Source organism: Pristiophorus japonicus, chromosome 8 (genome assembly GCF_044704955.1).
Source record: "Pristiophorus japonicus isolate sPriJap1 chromosome 8, sPriJap1.hap1, whole genome shotgun sequence".
Taxonomy (NCBI): domain Eukaryota; kingdom Metazoa; phylum Chordata; class Chondrichthyes; family Pristiophoridae; genus Pristiophorus; species Pristiophorus japonicus.
In genome coordinates this window covers 101,494,550-101,511,048 of record NC_091984.1, presented here as the reverse complement: position 1 = coordinate 101,511,048, position 16,499 = coordinate 101,494,550, and the positions used below count along the sequence as shown (strand labels likewise).

The 16,499-nt window shown below is 43.5% G+C and overlaps 1 protein-coding gene across 4 annotated transcripts in view; it reads right to left on the bottom strand.

Moving 5' to 3' along the window:
• Nucleotides 1–16,499, bottom strand: part of LOC139268663 (P-selectin-like) — a 93,800-nt gene that overhangs the window by 28,475 nt on the left and 48,826 nt on the right. For all 4 annotated transcript variants that reach the window (XM_070887186.1, XM_070887187.1, XM_070887189.1 and 1 more), the window contains 5 exons: nt 16,028–16,213; nt 11,782–11,967; nt 2,611–2,796; nt 2,268–2,453; nt 1,914–2,099 (listed from right to left, as the gene is read on the bottom strand). In XM_070887186.1, the coding sequence (XP_070743287.1) occupies nt 1,914–2,099; nt 2,268–2,453; nt 2,611–2,796; nt 11,782–11,967; nt 16,028–16,213 (930 nt within the window). The remainder of the gene's footprint in view (nt 1–1,913; nt 2,100–2,267; nt 2,454–2,610; nt 2,797–11,781; nt 11,968–16,027; nt 16,214–16,499) is intronic.

The following is a 16,499-nucleotide window of genomic DNA, read 5'->3' as shown; positions in this document are numbered from 1 at the left end:
GGAGGGAGAGAGAAAACAGGGAATTATAGACCGGTCAGCCTGACCTCAGTAGTGGGTAAAATGATGGAATCAATTATTAAGGATGTCATAGCAGCGCATTTGGAAAATGGTGACATGATAGGTCCAAGTCAGCATGGATTTGTGAAAGAGAAATCATGCTCGACAAATCTTCTGGAATTTTTTGAGGATGTTTCCAGTAAAGTGGACAAAGGAGAACCAGTTGATGTGGTATATTTGGACTTTCAGAAGGTTTTCGACAAGGTCCCACACTAGAGATTAATGTGCAAAGTTAAAGCACATGGGATTGGGGGTAGTGTGCTGACGTGGATTGAGAACTGGTTGTCAGACAAGAAGCAAAGAGTAGGAGTAAATGGGTACTTTTCAGAATGGCAGGCAGTGACTAGTGGGATACCGCAAGGTTCTGTGCTGGGGTCCCAGCTGTTTACATTGTACATTAATGATTTAGACAAGGGGATTAAATGTAGTATCTCCAAATTTGCGGATGATACTAAGTTGGGTGGCAGTGTGAGCTGCGAGGAGGATGCTATGAGGCTGCAGAGTGACTTGGATAGGTTAGGTGAGTGGGCAAATGAATGGCAGATGAAGTATAATGTGGATAAATGTGAGGTTATCCACTTTGGTGGTAAAAACAAAGACACAGACTATTATCTGAATGGTGACAGATTAGGAAAAGGGGAGGTGCAACGAGACCTGGGTGTCATCGTACATCAGTCATTGAAGGTTGTCATGCAGGTACAGCAGGCGGTTAAGAAAGCAAATGACATGTTGGCCTTCATAGCGAGGGGATTTGAGTACAGGGGCAGGGAGGTGTTGCTACAGTTGTACAGGGCCTTGATGAGGCCACACCTGGAGTATTGTGTACAGTTTTGGTCTCCTAACTTGAGGAAGGACATTCTTGCTATTGAGGGAGTGCAGCGAAGATTCACCAGACTGATTCCCGGGATGGTGGGACTGACCTATCAAGAAAGACTGGATCAACTGGGCTTGTATTCACTGGAGTTCAGAAGAATGAGAGGGGACCTCATAGAAACGTTTAAAATTCTGATGGGTTTAGACAGGTTAGATGCAGGAAGAATGTTCCCAATGTTGGGGAAGTCCAGAACCAGGGGTCACAGTCTAAGGATAAGGGGTAAGCCATTTAGGACCGAGATGAGGAGAAACTTCTTCACCCAGAGAGTGGTGAACCTGTGGAATTCTCTACCACAGAAAGTAGTTGAGGCCAATTCACTAAATATATTCAAAAGGGAGTTAGATGAAGTCTTTACTACTCGGGGGATCAAGGGGTATGGCGAGAAAGCAGGAATGGGGTACTGAAGTTTCATGTTCAGCCATGAACTCATTGAATGGCGGTGCAGGCTAGAAGGGCTGAATGGCCTGCTCCTGCACCTATTTTCTATGTTTCTATGTTTCTATGTTACACTCAATTCCTTCATCCAAATCATTAATGTATATTGTAAATAGCTGGGGTCCCAGCACTGAGCCCTGCGGCACTCCACTAATCACTGCCTCCCATTCCGAAAAGGACCCGTTTATCCCGACTCTCTATTTCCTGTCTGCCAACCAATTCTCTACCCACGCCAGTACATTATCTCCAATACCATGTGTTTTTATTTTTTACACAAATCTGTTATGTGGGTCCTTGTCAAAAGCCTTTTGAAAGTCCAAATACACCACATCCACTGGTTCTCCCTTGTCCACTCTGCTGGTTACATCCTCAAAAAATTCCAGAAGATTTGTCAAGCATGATTTCCCTTTCATAAATCCACATTGACTTGGACCGATCCTGTCACTGCTTTCCAAATGCGCTGCTATTTCATCTTTAATAATTGATTCCACCATTGTTTGATTACACCATTTTAATATTTGATGGTTCACTTAAAGTTCCCTAGTACCTTTACAGCTGGGGGTCAGTGCTGTCCACTGTCCATTAGCTCGACACTGAAGACTGTCTGACCCATTTAGTACAAATCCTTCAGCACAGCTAAAGTCACACGCTGAGTTGTAACTGAAGTCTCCAATGGGATGGGAGCAGTTCACGGTCCCTCGTTCAGGCTGTGTCAGTGTCTGACAGGTTACAGCTGAAATACAAGTTTTAAATTCACTAAACATCTTGAAAGATAAGGCTCGTATACTTGTATAAATATATATAGTTTCAATTACCAGATTGAAAATGAGAAACCAGTGTTTACTTCAACATTTAATATTACATATTTAAAAATGAGGATTTATGGAAAGTTGCTCAGTACCTTTACAGCTGGGAGTTTCTGCTGTCCACTGTCCATTGGCTTGACACTGAAGCTTGTCTGACCCATTCAGTACAAACCCTTCAGTGCAGTTAAAGTCACACGTTGAGTTATAACTGAAGCCTCCAATGGGATGGGTGCAGTTTATCACCCCTCGTTCAGGCTGTGTCAGTGTCTGACAGCTTTCAGCTGAAATACAAGTTTGAATTTCAATGTTAATTTATAAAGATGAAACATACTTTTTAATATGTATAAATAGCTTACATTATTCTAGAAATGGGATCATTTTTTACTGAAAAGTTCTGCACACATCACAAGTGTGTGTTCATTTGATGCAGTACAATACCTGTACACATAGGGGTCGGTGCTGTCCATTGTCCAGAAGCTCCACACTCCAGATTGTGTGATCCCGTTAATATAAATCCTTCAGCACAGTTAAAATCACACAATGACCTGTAACTGAAGTCTCCAATGGGATGGGAGCAGTTATAGGTTCCTCTGGCTGGACTCCTCAGCATATCACACTTCATGGCTGGAATATTAATGACACTATTTACGCTGGTTCTATTTACACATAAACGACAAAGGCGAATAGTCAATTGGAAACTAGGATGTTGCCTGATTTTCCTGGATTGCCCCAACTCACAAAATGATGTCATATGGTGGAAGTGGTAGAATTCATCTCATCTTGTGATTGGCAGCCATGTGTCTGACGTCATGGAATTCTGCTTCTCTTTATAAATTGTTCTCTAAAATTCAGAACTCTGGTGAAGAACATCCCATTCGTAATTAGTCTGTTCCTCAGCAATGTTACTGAAATCCATGAAGAACAAAACCTGATGGTTTAGTGAGTAAAGAGCCATACTAAGCCATACAGACTTGGAAGTCCCAGGTCTGATCCTCAGTCTGCACTGAGTTAACTGATCTAATCTGTGATGGCAGAAGGTTTGTTACTCTTGACTGCAATGCCCTGGGCTAGGAAGAGTTAAAAATCAGGCCCTACAGGAAAATATGTGGGCTCATGATAGATGAAGACACATTTGGGCTCATGTGATGTTCTCTATAGTCAAATAGGCTGGAGTCACCACCTAGGTTCACAGACTAAGAATGGCAGATGAGCCTTCTGTCCAACTGCCCACACCCATGTCTACAGCCAGTTTTGGAGTCATGTGAGGGGAGTTCCCGGGCCACCCTGGAAATTCTGGCCAGTATGCCCGACTAATCCAGTAATGAAAGGCTCAACAGGCATCGTAACTTTTACTGAAAAGTTCTTCACATGTGACAAATATGTGTTCATTTGATGCAGTACAATACCTGTACACATGGGTACCTGTGCAGTCTTTCTATATGTCATGTATAGATGCTTGGGGTCACTAGACACCAGGGGGCGCCACTGTCGGAGGTCATCGGGCTGTATGCGTGTGTGTGCGGGCCCTGGTGTATAAGTGCTGGTACCATGTCTTGAAGTCACTTTGGGCGTGAATAAAGTAAACCAGGTTTACACATGAGTGAGTTTACAGGAACATGTCTTTTGAGTCATTATATACATAACATTTGGCGATGAGGTAACTTAAGAACCTTCTCATGCACAATGGGCACTATTGGAATTCTGGAGAGATTCGTGGATGGTGAGGATTGGGCAGATTTTATCGACCACCTGGATCATTATTTTGTGGCCAACAACATGGCGGGAGACAATGACGCAGTTAGGCGCCGGGCGGTTTTACTCACTGTTTGTGGTTCAAGAATATATGGTCTCATGAAGAATCTGCTCTCGCCTACACTTCCAACGGATAAAGAATAGAAGGATTTGTGTGCTTTGATACGTGACCATCTCAAGCCAAACGAGGGGATCATCATATCACGCTATCGCTTCTACACACATGTTCGTGCTGAGGACCAGAATGTGTCGGGATTCGTTGTCGACCTGCGACGTCTTGCTGAGCTGTGTAAGTTCAGGACCGTGTTGCGAGATTTCTTCGTTATTGGCATCAACCATGATGTGATTCTCCGGAACTTACTGGCTGCAGAGATGCTGGATTTGAGCAAGGCCATCACGACTGCCCAGGCATGCATGACAACTGATGATAATTTGAGGCAGATATCATCAAAAAGTTGTAGCTCCAAGACAAGTACTGTGAACAAGATTGCGTCGTTTTCTGGCAGAGCTGCTTATGGCAGGGCCTACTCGACTGCTCATGAGAAACCTGTAGCTGCTCAAAGTCCACCAACTGGTACGAATCCTATTTCACCCTGTTGGCGTTGTGGGGGCAATCATCGACCTCATCAGTGTCAGTTTAGGCAGTACATCTGTAACGGCTGTTCCAAAGTGGGGTATCTTCAGAGAATGTGCCCACAGCTGAGAAAGCGTGCTGCCGCTCATCACATTTGTGATGATGACCAGTCCAGTGCTGGCCCGGATGCACAACCCGAGGAGGAAGTGTATGGTCTGTATTCGTTCTTGGGAAAGAGCCAACCAATAATGGTTAATGTGAAACTGAATGGCGTGCCGGTATCGATGGAGCGGGACATGGGTGCGAGTCAGTTGATAATGAGCTAAAGGATATTCGACAAGCTGTGGGACACTGAGGCGGTGAAGCCTAAGCTGAGTCCAGTCAATGCCAAGTTGCGTAACTCATACCGGTGATTGGCAGTGCAGTTGTCAAGGTGTCATATGATGGTGTGGTTCATGATCTTCTGTTATGGATCATCTCAGGCAGTGGTCCAACGCTGTGCAGCAGGAATTGGCTCAAGAAAATCAAGTGGAATTAGAACGATATTAAAGCATTGTCATTGGTGAATGACACTTCATGTGCTCAAGTGTTGAAGAAGTTTCCTTCTTTGTTTGAACCGGGCATTGGAAATTTTATGGGAGCCAAGGTGCAGATTCATCTGGATTCAGATGCAAAGCCTGTCTATCATAAAGCTCGGTCTGTTCCCTATATGATAAGGGAGAAGGTTGAAATTGAGCTTGACAGATTCCAACATGAAGGGGTCATATCACCGGTTGAGTTTAACGAATGGGCCAGTCCTATTGCTCCTGTGTTGAAGAGTGATGGCACTGTCAGGATTTGTGGAAACTACAAGGTTACGATTAACCGATTTTTGAAACAGGATCAGTATCCGTTACCTAGAGCTGATGACCTATTCGCCATGCTAGCTGGTGGAAAGTCATTCACTAAACTGGATCTGACGTTGGCCTATATGACACAGGAGCTTGTCGACACTTCGAAGAAACTTACCTGCATCAACTCCCACAAAGGACTGTTTGTCTACAACAGGTGTCTTTTTGGAATTCGTTCGGCTGCAGTCATATTTCAGAGGAATATGGAAAGTCTACTGAATCCATTCCTAGAACTGTCATGTTTCAAGATGACATTCTGGTCACAGGTCGCGACACTGCTGAACATCTGAACAACCTTGAGGAAGTTCTACATCGACTGGACAAAGTGGGACTCAGGCTGAAATGTTCAAAGTGTGTCTTCATGGCACCTGAAGTTAAATTCCTTGGAAGGAAGATTGCTGCTGATGTCATCAGGCCTATGGATTTGAAAGCCAAGGCCATCAAAAATGCACCCAGGCCTCAGAATGTGACGGAGCTGCATTCATTCCTTGGGTTACTCAATACTTCGGTAATTTTTTACCCAGATAGAGCACTTTACTAGAGCCACTGCACATGCTGCTCAGAAAAGGCGACAACTGGGTCTAGGGTGTATCTCAAGATAGAGCTTTTGAGAAAACTAAGAATCTGCTCTGTTCAAACAAGCTGCTGGTTCACTATGATCCGTGTAAATGTCTTGTATTGGCCTGTGATGCCTCATCATATGGGGTTGGCTGTGTACTCCAACAAGCAAATGAGTCGAGTAAACTACAACCTGTTGCATATACTTCGAGAAGTTTGTCAAAAGTGGAAAGAACGAACAGTATGGTAGAAAAAGAAGCTTTGGCCTGAGTGTATGTGGTAAAAAAATGCATCAGTACCTGTTTGGTCTTCGGTTTGAACTTGAAACGGATCACAAGCCACTCATTTCATTGTTTTCGGAAAACAAAGACATCAATACCAATGCATCGTCCCGCATTCAGAGATGGGCGTTGATGCTGTCTGCCTATGATTATGTTATTCGTCACAGACCGGGCACTGAGGACTGTGCAGATGCACTGAGTCGTCTGCCTTTGCCCACACCAGATATAGAGATGCCTCAACCTGAAGATCTACTGTTAGTAATGGAGGCTTTTGAGAGTGAAGGTACCCCTATCGCTGCTCAACAAGTTAGGATCTGGACCAGCCATGACCCTATTTTATCGGTTGTAAAACGTTGTGTCGTCAGTGGTGATTGATCTGCAATACCCATGGAGATGTGTGATGAGACCGAACCTTACAACCGTCGCAAAAAAGTGAACTGTCCATTCAGTCAGATTGTCTACTGTGGGGCAATCGTGTTGTTATGCCCAAGAAAGGCAGAGAAAAATTTGTACGTGAACTACATAGCACTCATCCTGGCATTGCATAATGAAAGCCATTGCCAGGACTCATGTTTGGTGGCCTGGAATTGACTCTGATTTGGAATCATGTGTACATCAGTGCAATACTTGCATGTAGTTAAGTAAAGTACCGCTGAGTCTTTGGTCGTGCCCATCTAAACCATGGTCGAGGATACACATCAATTTTGTGGGCCCTTTCCTGGGAAAGATGTTTTTTGTTGTGGTGGATGCATATTCAAAGTGGATAGAGTGTATTATTATGTCATTCAGTACGTCCACAGATACCATTGAGAGTCTTCGTGTCATGTTTGCTACTCAGGGTTTGCCTGACATTGTTGTGAGTGACAACGGATCTTGCTTCACAAGAGTTCATGAAACTCAATGGTATTAAACATGTGAGGTCAGCCCCATTCAAATCTGCTTCTAATGGTCAAGCAGAGCGTGCTGTTCAAACGATCAAGCAGAGCATGAAATGTGTAACTCAGGGTTGACTGCAGACTCATTTGTCACGCATATTGCTTAGTTACAGGATAAGACCTCACACGCTTAACGGGGTCTCCCCTGCTGAACTACTGATGAAGAGAAGTCTCACGACCAAACTCTCTCTTGTTCATCCTGATTTGAATGATCGTGTTGAAAACAGACGTCAAAGTCAGCAATTGTATCATGATCGTGCTGCTGTGTCACGTGATATTTCAGTCAATGATCCGAATTATGTATTGAACTGTGGTCAAAGTCCAAAGTGGATTGCCGGTACTGTCACAGCCAAGGAGGGTAACAGAGTGTTTATTGTCATGCTCATGAATGGGCAAACTTACAGGAAACATGCTGATCAAGTAAAACTATGGCACACGGATGAACTGGAACAGCTTGAGGAAGATGCCGTCAGTGACCAACCAACCAATGGTCATTCTTCAGAGGACTTTGCTGTCATTACCGAACCTGGACTTTCAGTCCCTGACATGGTCATTACCATTCCCATCAGATTGGCTACTCAGCCTCCAGTCATAACTGACTCAGAACGCTCGTCCAGAACTGGAGTTGAACTGAAACGATCAACTCGTGAGCGGAAAGCCCCAGACCGTCTTAATTTGTAAAGAGACGGATACTAAGATCTCGAAGGGGGATGTTGTCATGTATTGATGCTTGGGGTCACTAGACACCAGGGGGGCGCCACTGTCGGAGGTCAGTGGGCTGTACACGCATGTTGTCGGGCCCTGGTATATAAGTGCTGGTACCATGTCTTGTCGTCACTTTGGGCGCAAATAAAGTGGACCAGGTTTACACCTGAGTGAGTTTACAGTAACCAGTCTTTTGCGTCATTATATACATAACATTATACAGTTTACATTTGAAAGAAAAATGATTCACCTATCCACCTATTTCGTGGATAACACATTTCTAGAAGTAGTCACCCCGCAGCTTAAGAGTGTGCAGGCAGAGAGGAAGTGGGTGACCGCCAGACAGAAGAGGAGGACCAGGCAGGTATTACAGGAGTCCCTGAGTGCATCTCACTCTCCAACCAGTATTCTATTCTGAGTACTGGTGGGGGCAATGAGTACAGCCAGAGCCAAGTCCATGGCACCACGGGTGGCTCAGCTGCACAGGGTGGGGAGGAAGAAGAGTGGAAGAGCAATAGTGGTAGGGGATTTGATAGTTAGGGGAACAGACAGGCATTTCTGCAGCCGCAGACGTGACTCCAGGATGGTATGTTGCCTCCCTGGTGCCAGGGTCAAGGATATCACGGCACGGCTGCAGGGCATTCTGGGGGGCGGGGAGTGGGGGAGGGTGAACAGCCAGAAGTTGTGGTCCATATCGGTACCAATGACAGGTAGAAAGAGGGATGAGGTCCTGCAAGCAGATTTTAGAGAGCTAGGAGAAAGATTAAAAAGCAGGACCTCAAAGGTAATAATCTCCAGATTACTCCCAGTATCACGTGGTATTGAGTACAGAAATAGGAGGACAGGACAGATGAATGTAGGGCTGGAAGGACGTTTCAGGAGGGCGGGCTTTCGATTCCTGAGGCATTGGGACTGTTTCTGGGGGAGGTGGGACCTCTATAAGCTGGACGGGTTGCAGCTTATACAGCTTCAACAGAGCCGGGACCAATATCCTTGTGGAGTGGGGTGGGGGGGGGGGGGGGGCGGGGTTGCTAGAGCTGTTGGGAAGGGTTTAAACTAGCTTAGCAGGGGGATGGGAGGATGGGAACCTGAGAATAGATTCAGTAGGGAAAGAAGCAAAGCTGGAATTGGAAAACAAAAAAATAGAAAGCGAATTTGGAAGACAGAGGAAACAAGGGCTAGAAAATAGACAACAGGAAGTTTGGCAGTGCCAAATGGTATATACTTCAATGCAAGGAGTATAGGGAATAAGGCAAATGATCTGAGAGCACAGATAGACACTTGGGAGTATGATATTAAAGCTATTACTGAGACATGGCTGAAAGAAGGGCAGGTATGGCAGCTCAACATTTCTGGTTACAGGGTTTTCAGACGGGATAGAGAGGGGGGTCAAGAAGGAGGGGGTGTTGTGGTATTGCTTAAAGAAACAATTACAGATGTGAAGAGGGATGATATGTTGGAAGGATCATCAAATGAGGCCATATAGGTCGAATTGAAGAACAAAAAAGGGACGATCATACCACTGGGAGTGTGCTATAAACCCCCAATCAGTCAGAGGGAGATAGAAGAGAAAATATGTAGGCAAATTTCCAGAAGTACAAAAACTATAGGGCAGTAATAGTAGGGGATTTCAACTGCTCTAATATTAACTGGGATAAAATTAATGTGAAAGGAATAGAGGGTACAGAATTCCTAAAATACATTCAGGAGAACATTTTTAGCCAGTATGTAGCAAGCCCAACAAGGGAGGGGGCAGTTCTGAACTTAGTTCAAGGGAATGAAGCTGGGCAGGTGGAAGGGGTATCAGTGGAAGAGCATTTTGGTGCTCGTGATCATAATTTAGTTAGATTTAGGGTAATTATGGAAAAGAACAACGATAGACCAAGAATAAAAGTTCTCAATTGGAGATAAGCCAATTTTGATAAGCCTAGAGGTGATTTAGCCATAGTGGGCTGGAAACAGCTACTTGAAGGTAAATCAGTGTCAGAGCAGTGGCAGGCATTCAAGGAGGAGATCTGAAGGGTTCAGAGCAAGTATGTTCCCTAAAGAAAAAGGGTTGGACTAACAAATCTAGTGCCCCTTGGATGTCAAGGGACATACAGGATAGGATAAAGAAAAAAAGGAGGGTTATGACAGATACCGAGGGCTAAATACAGCAGACACTCGAAAGTCCAGGGGTGAAATTTAAAAAAAAATTAGGAAAGCAAAGAGAGAGCATGAAAAAATGTTGCCAAGTAAAATCAAGGAAAAAGATGTTTTATAATACATTAAGAGCAAGAGGATAAATAAAGAAAGAATATAGCCTATTAGAGACCACAATGTTATCTGTGTGTGGAGGCGGAACACGTGGGTATGGTTCTAAATGAATACTTTGCGTCTGTTTTCACCAATGAGAGGGGTGATGCAGACATTGCAATCAGGGAGGAGGAGTGTGAAATATTAGATGAAATAAACAGTGAGAGAGGAAGTATTAAGCTGTTTAGGAGCTTTGAAAGTGGTTAAATCCACTTAAATGTATCCCATGCTGTTAAGAGAAACAGAAGTGAAAATAGCAGAGGCTCTGACCATCATTTTCCAATCCTCTCTGGCTACAGGTGTGTTGCCGGAGGACTGGAGGACTGCTAACGTGGTACCTTTGTTTAAAAAGGGAGAAAGGTATAGGCCAATTCGCCTAACTTCGGTGGTGGGAACATTATTGGAAAAAATTCTGAGAGACAGGATAAATCTTTGTTTAGAAAGATATGGATTAATCAAGGACAGTCAGCATAGATTTGTTAAAGGAAGGTCATGTCTAACTAACTTGAATGAATTTTTTGAGGAGGTAACACATAGGGTCGATGTGGGTAGTGCATTTGATGTCGTGTCTATGGATTTTAGCAAGGCTTTTGATAAGGTTCCACGTGGCAGACTGGTCATGAAAGTAAAAGCCCATAGAATCGAGGGCAAAGTGGCAAGTTGGATCCTAAATTGGCTCAGAAGTAGTAAGCAAAGGGTAATGGTTGATGGGTGTTTTTGTGACTGGAAGGCTGTTTCCAGTGGGATTCCACAGGGCTTAGTGCTGGGTCCCTTGCTTTTTGTGGTATATATCAATGATTTAGACTTGAATGCAGACATTAAATGGTAGGACATTGAGAAGAGTAGAAGGACAAAGGGACCTTGGAGTGCATGACCACAGATCCCTGAAGGTAGTTAAGAAGGCATACTGAATATTTGCCTTTATTAGCCGAGGCATAGAATACAAGAGCAGGGAGGTTATGCTTGAACTGTAAAAAAACACTAGTTAGGATGCAGCTAGAGTACTGCGTACAGTTCTGGTCACCACATTACAGGAAAGATGTGATTGCACGAGAGAGGGCCCAGAGGAGATTTACGAGTATATTGCCTGGACTGGAGAATTTTAGCTCTGAGGAAAGTTTGGATGGGCTGGTTTTGTTTTCTTTGGAACAGAGGAGACTGAGGGAAGAACTTATTGAGGTATGTAAAATTATGAGGGGTCTAGATATGGTAGATAGGAAGGACCTATTTCCCTGAGCAGAGGGGTCAACAACCAGGGGGCATAGTATTAAAGTAATTGGTAGAAGGTTTAGAGGGGTTTTGAGGGGAAATGTCTTCACCCAGAGGGTGGTGGGGGTCTGGAACTCACTGCCTGAAAGGGTAGTAGAGGCAGAAACCCTCACCACATGTAAAAGGTACTTGAATGTGCACTTGAAGTGCCGTAACCTACAGGGCTATGGACCAAGATCTGGAAAATGGGATTAGGCTGGATAGCTCTTTGTTGCCGGCTCAGACACAATGGGCCAAAATGGCCTCCTTCCACGCTGTAAATTTCTATGATTTTATGATTCTACCCACAGCCCCTCACAGGGAATAGGGAGAAAGCTACAGTGACAGTGATTGTTAGGTGCATACATTACCTTTGCAAGTAGGGGCCTTTGCTGTCCATTGTCCAGACACATCACATTCAAGCCAGTTTGTTCCAGACAACAGAAATCCTTCAGTGCACCAAAAGTCACACGTTGAGCTGTAGCTAAAGTCTCCAATGGGATGGGAGCAGTTCATCGCTCCACGTTCAGGCTGTGTCAGTTTCTCGCATTTTATGACTGAAACAGAAGTTTGCAGTTTTGTTATTTAAAACAGTCCTTTGCATGAGAAACAAAATTTTTCTTACATAGCTTAAAAAATTATCCTTTTTGTGCATTAAGTATCTTTCTTTGTACCCTCACTTCGAAGCTTGTTTTTTCTACCCCAATAACAGTAAAACTAAATGCTAATTTGATTTATCCTGGGTTAAAAACACTCAGATACCCTTCATGTTCCACGGGGAATTGGGGTAGGGAATAGGATAGACATTGGGGTGGGGTATAGGGTAGACACTGGGGTGGAGCGTAGGGTAGACACTGGGGTGGGGAATACGGTAGACACTGGGGTGGGGTATAGGGTAGACACTGGGGTAGGGAATGTGGTAGACACTGGGGTGGGGTATAGGGTAGACACTGAGGTGGGGAATACAGTAGACACTGGGGTGGAGAATGCGGTAGACACTGGGGTGGGGAATGTGGTAGACACTGGGGTGGGGTATAAGGTAGACACTGGGGTGGGGAATACGGTAGACACTGGGGTGGGGAATACGGTAGACACTGGGGAATAGAGTAGATTGCAGTTAGTTTGCCTTAAGTTTCAATCAAAAACAAAAATTGACAAAAGAATTGCTTTCTCCTCAATCTGCTTTACTTAAAGCTCCATTTCTGTTTTTCCTGTTCCTTGTCAGAGGAGCACATATGTGTTGTCTCTCCGATTCCTCATCACTCTTTCTGGATCACTTGTTTTGCTAAATTACACATAAGCAACCTACTGTAACTTGATCATTTTGGAATTTGTTGCTGCCCGTTTCTCAAGCCCGACTATGAAAAGACAACACCTAACTTGTAGTAAGAAGACCAATAAAGATGCATACCTAATAAGTATTACATAAGAACATAAAAAATAGGAGCAGGAGTTGGCCATTCGGCCCTTCGAGCCTGCTCCACCATTCAATAAGAAAACGGCTGATCTTTTACCTCAGCTCCACTTTCCCACCCTATCCCCATATCCCTTGACTTCCTTAGTATCCAAAAATCTATCAGTCTCTGTCTTAACTATACTCAATGACTAAGAATCCACAGCCCCCTAGGGTAGAGAGTTCTAAAGATTCACAACCTTCTCCCCATCTCAGTCCTAAATGACCGACCCCTTATTCTGAGACTGTGACCCCGAGTTCTAGATTCCCCAGCCAGGGGAAACATCCTCCCAGCATCTACCATGTCAAGCCCCTTAAGAAGTTTATATATTTCAATGAGATCGCCTCTCATTTTTCTAAACTCTCGGGAATATAAGCCTAATCTACTCAATTTCTCCTCTAAGGACAATCTCTTCATCCCAGGAATCAATCTAGTGAAATTTCATTGCACTCCCTCCATGGCAAGTATATCCTTCCTTAGGCAAGGAGACAAAAACTGTACACCGTATTCAAGGTGTGGTCTCACCAAAGCCATGCATAATTGCAATAAGACTTCTTAACTCTTAAACTCAAATCTCTTTGTAATAAAGTCTAATGTACAATTTACTTTTCTAATTGCTTGCTATATGTGCATGTTAACTTTATGGGATGTGTGTACAAGGATACCCAGGTCCCTCTGAATACCAGTATTTCTCAGTCTCTCACCTTTTAAAAAATATATTCCACTTTTCTATTTTTCCGACCAAAATGTCTAATTTCACATTTCTCCACATTATATTCCTTCTGCCATGTTCTTGCCCACTCACTTAGCCAGTCTATATCCCTTTGCATCCTCCTCACAGCTTACTTTCCCAACTACCTTTGTATCGTCAGCAAACTTGGATACATTACACTCGGTCGCCTCACCAAAGTCACTGATATAGGTTGTAAATAGCTGAGGCCCAAGCACTGATTCTAGTTATAGCCTGCCAATCCAAAATTACCCATTTATTCCTACTCTCTGTTTTCTGTCCATTACCTGAAGCAAGCTTCGAAGACTATTACAGAACTGGGACATTTTGTATGAGGTGGGTTGTCTCATCTCTACTTTACATGGGGAAATGTAAGGAGTAGAAATTCACCACACCCAAAACCTGGCGCACCTACCGTTCTCAAAGTATTTTTACCGTCGTGTCAGACGAGGTGGATTCTAGATCGATTTTCAGCTCTTTGGTAATTTTTTTTGAGCGGACCGAAAGTCGGTCATAATGGGGGCGGAAGTGCGGCGGTAAGTACTCTAGAGGGGCGGAAGTGGGGGCGGGACGGAGTCTCTGCCACTGTCAGTCAGCAGCAGAGCATGTTCACATGAGTGCATGTGTGCGTAACCATGTCTCTCCCTTGTCCCGCCTCTGTTAAAACTGGAAGTGGGTGGGTTGAAGGCGGGTTCTAATCGGATTTAGCTTTTTAACACTTTAACTTCCCAACTGATCCCAACCCACCCATTTTTGGGAGTTAAAATTCTCCCCATTATTCCAATGGATCTCTGGAACAGATGCCCTAAGAAGAAGTGGAAGAAGATAACATTAATTAATTCGATGCAAATGAAAGAGATTTCTTTCAGAAAAATAATATTTTGGGATATAGCATATGAGTAATTTGAGGCATGACTTGGCCTGTATTTTGCTGTGAGCGGCGAAGGAACAGCTTTCGCCGTTCACCTCGCATAAAGTTTCCAGAGACTTTTTGCGGGCATGTCAGTGGAGACTTCCAGTCATCCAGCATATATTTGGATTCAGCGCCCTCTAAAGCACATCTGTGACATCTGCACCCAGCATTGAGGCTCTTCAAGCAATCAGATTGAAGAATCCTCACCAAGACACGCAGCCTGCAAAGCAGGAAGTTAAAAACAGAAAATATAAATTATATTTAAATCATTGTACAGGAAGCAAAATATAGTTTTGATCTTACACATGGGATTAAAGGAAAGACATAAAAGAGAAAAATAGTAAAACCATTAAAAATATTTATTTAAATTTTTTTAAATAGGCAACATTAATTTTCTTTTGAGGGAAAGAAACTCCACACTTGTAAAATAAAATTTTCAGGGCCAGAGAGGTTGTTCAGCAGCAATTAGCAGGTACTACATGATTAAAAACTCACTTAGTCCTGATTGTACAAGGCCTAACTTTTTCATCTGTGTTTAGAGTGAGAATAGTGGGTAATTAGCCTAAGTTTAAGCCATCACAGTAGTCGCTGTGTAGATTCCATCGGCAATAAAGGCAATAGCGCACTCTGTGGAGGAACAGACTATCACTGACAGCAACTTCCGGATTTCTGCATTTAACTGCGCATGTGCGGACACCAGAAGTTGCTATCAGATTTACCTAGTAATAACGGCAAGCGCTAACAACTCCAATATTCTTTTATCATGCAAATACCAGGATGGTAGAATGCGAACTAAATGTATCTTGGTCTTTCTTCATCTAAAAATTCTACATTCTTACTATATTCCAGTCTATAATCCTCAGCAATGTTTCATGGATGTAACAACTACAGCAGTTTGGATTTACCCCTTAAGCTAGGCAGTAATCTCTAGTAACTGAGGCATAACATTACAGGACCAATGGCAAATGTGCAACAAAAATCACTGCTTCTAAATATATCGATACATGAGGAATAACATTTCATATTTTTATGTGTTAGCAATAATTTAGAACCAAATCTGTCACATAAATTTTGCTTCTATTTCTTCTAAATTTGAGTGCCATTTCTACACATGTACGGCTTATAGTTGAACAATAGTAACTGTTTATACCCAATTTATTCTACAGCGCTGCCGCCGATGGCAGCATGAACTTCCATGGAAGGACTACAAACTAATGAGGTCCACCTAAAGAGGTAGCTTCCTAATTGCATTATATACAGTGTCATCGCCGGCACCGGCAGCCATCTTTTCTGGCAATCAGTGGCTGAGTGGCTCAGTCTGACAAGAGAGCTCAATAATGCAGGTATGTTTGACCAGATAATTACCGCACAAACCATGACTTATAAACAACAGCTCAAGTTCCAGTGCTATGAAATTTGCAATGTAAATTGGACTTATTCTACAGCACCAATATCCTTGAGCAATTCTGCAATCTCGAAGCAGATCTGGAACATAAATAGGTCATAACGTTGCAGGGTACCTTCACAGGAGGGTATTTGTGTTGTCCAATTTCCAGAAGCTCCACATTGAACCCTGTCTGATCCATTTAATATAAACCCTTCTTCACAGTTGAAGTCACATGTTGCGTTGTAACTGAAGGGTCCAAAGGGATGGGAGCAGTTTATAGTCCCTTGCTCAGGATTCTCCAGTATTGTGCATTTTGCAGCTGAAACAATAATTTAGCGATTTTGATACACATTCAAACTGCTCGGTTTTAACCTTATAAGTTTTGCTTTCTATCCTAAAACACTTTAGGTCACCACCAACATCTATGAAATAAGGATTGACCCCCAACCCTAGTTGTTCTAAATGCATTGAGTTGCTATTGTCAGCTGTATGTAGTCGGCAGCTTTCACCTTCTTACTCCTCCCTCCCCAGTGCCCCAGAAACAGGACAAAATGTGGTAAATTTAAACTTTCAGTAATGGTGCTAAACGAGCAATATCTGATTAG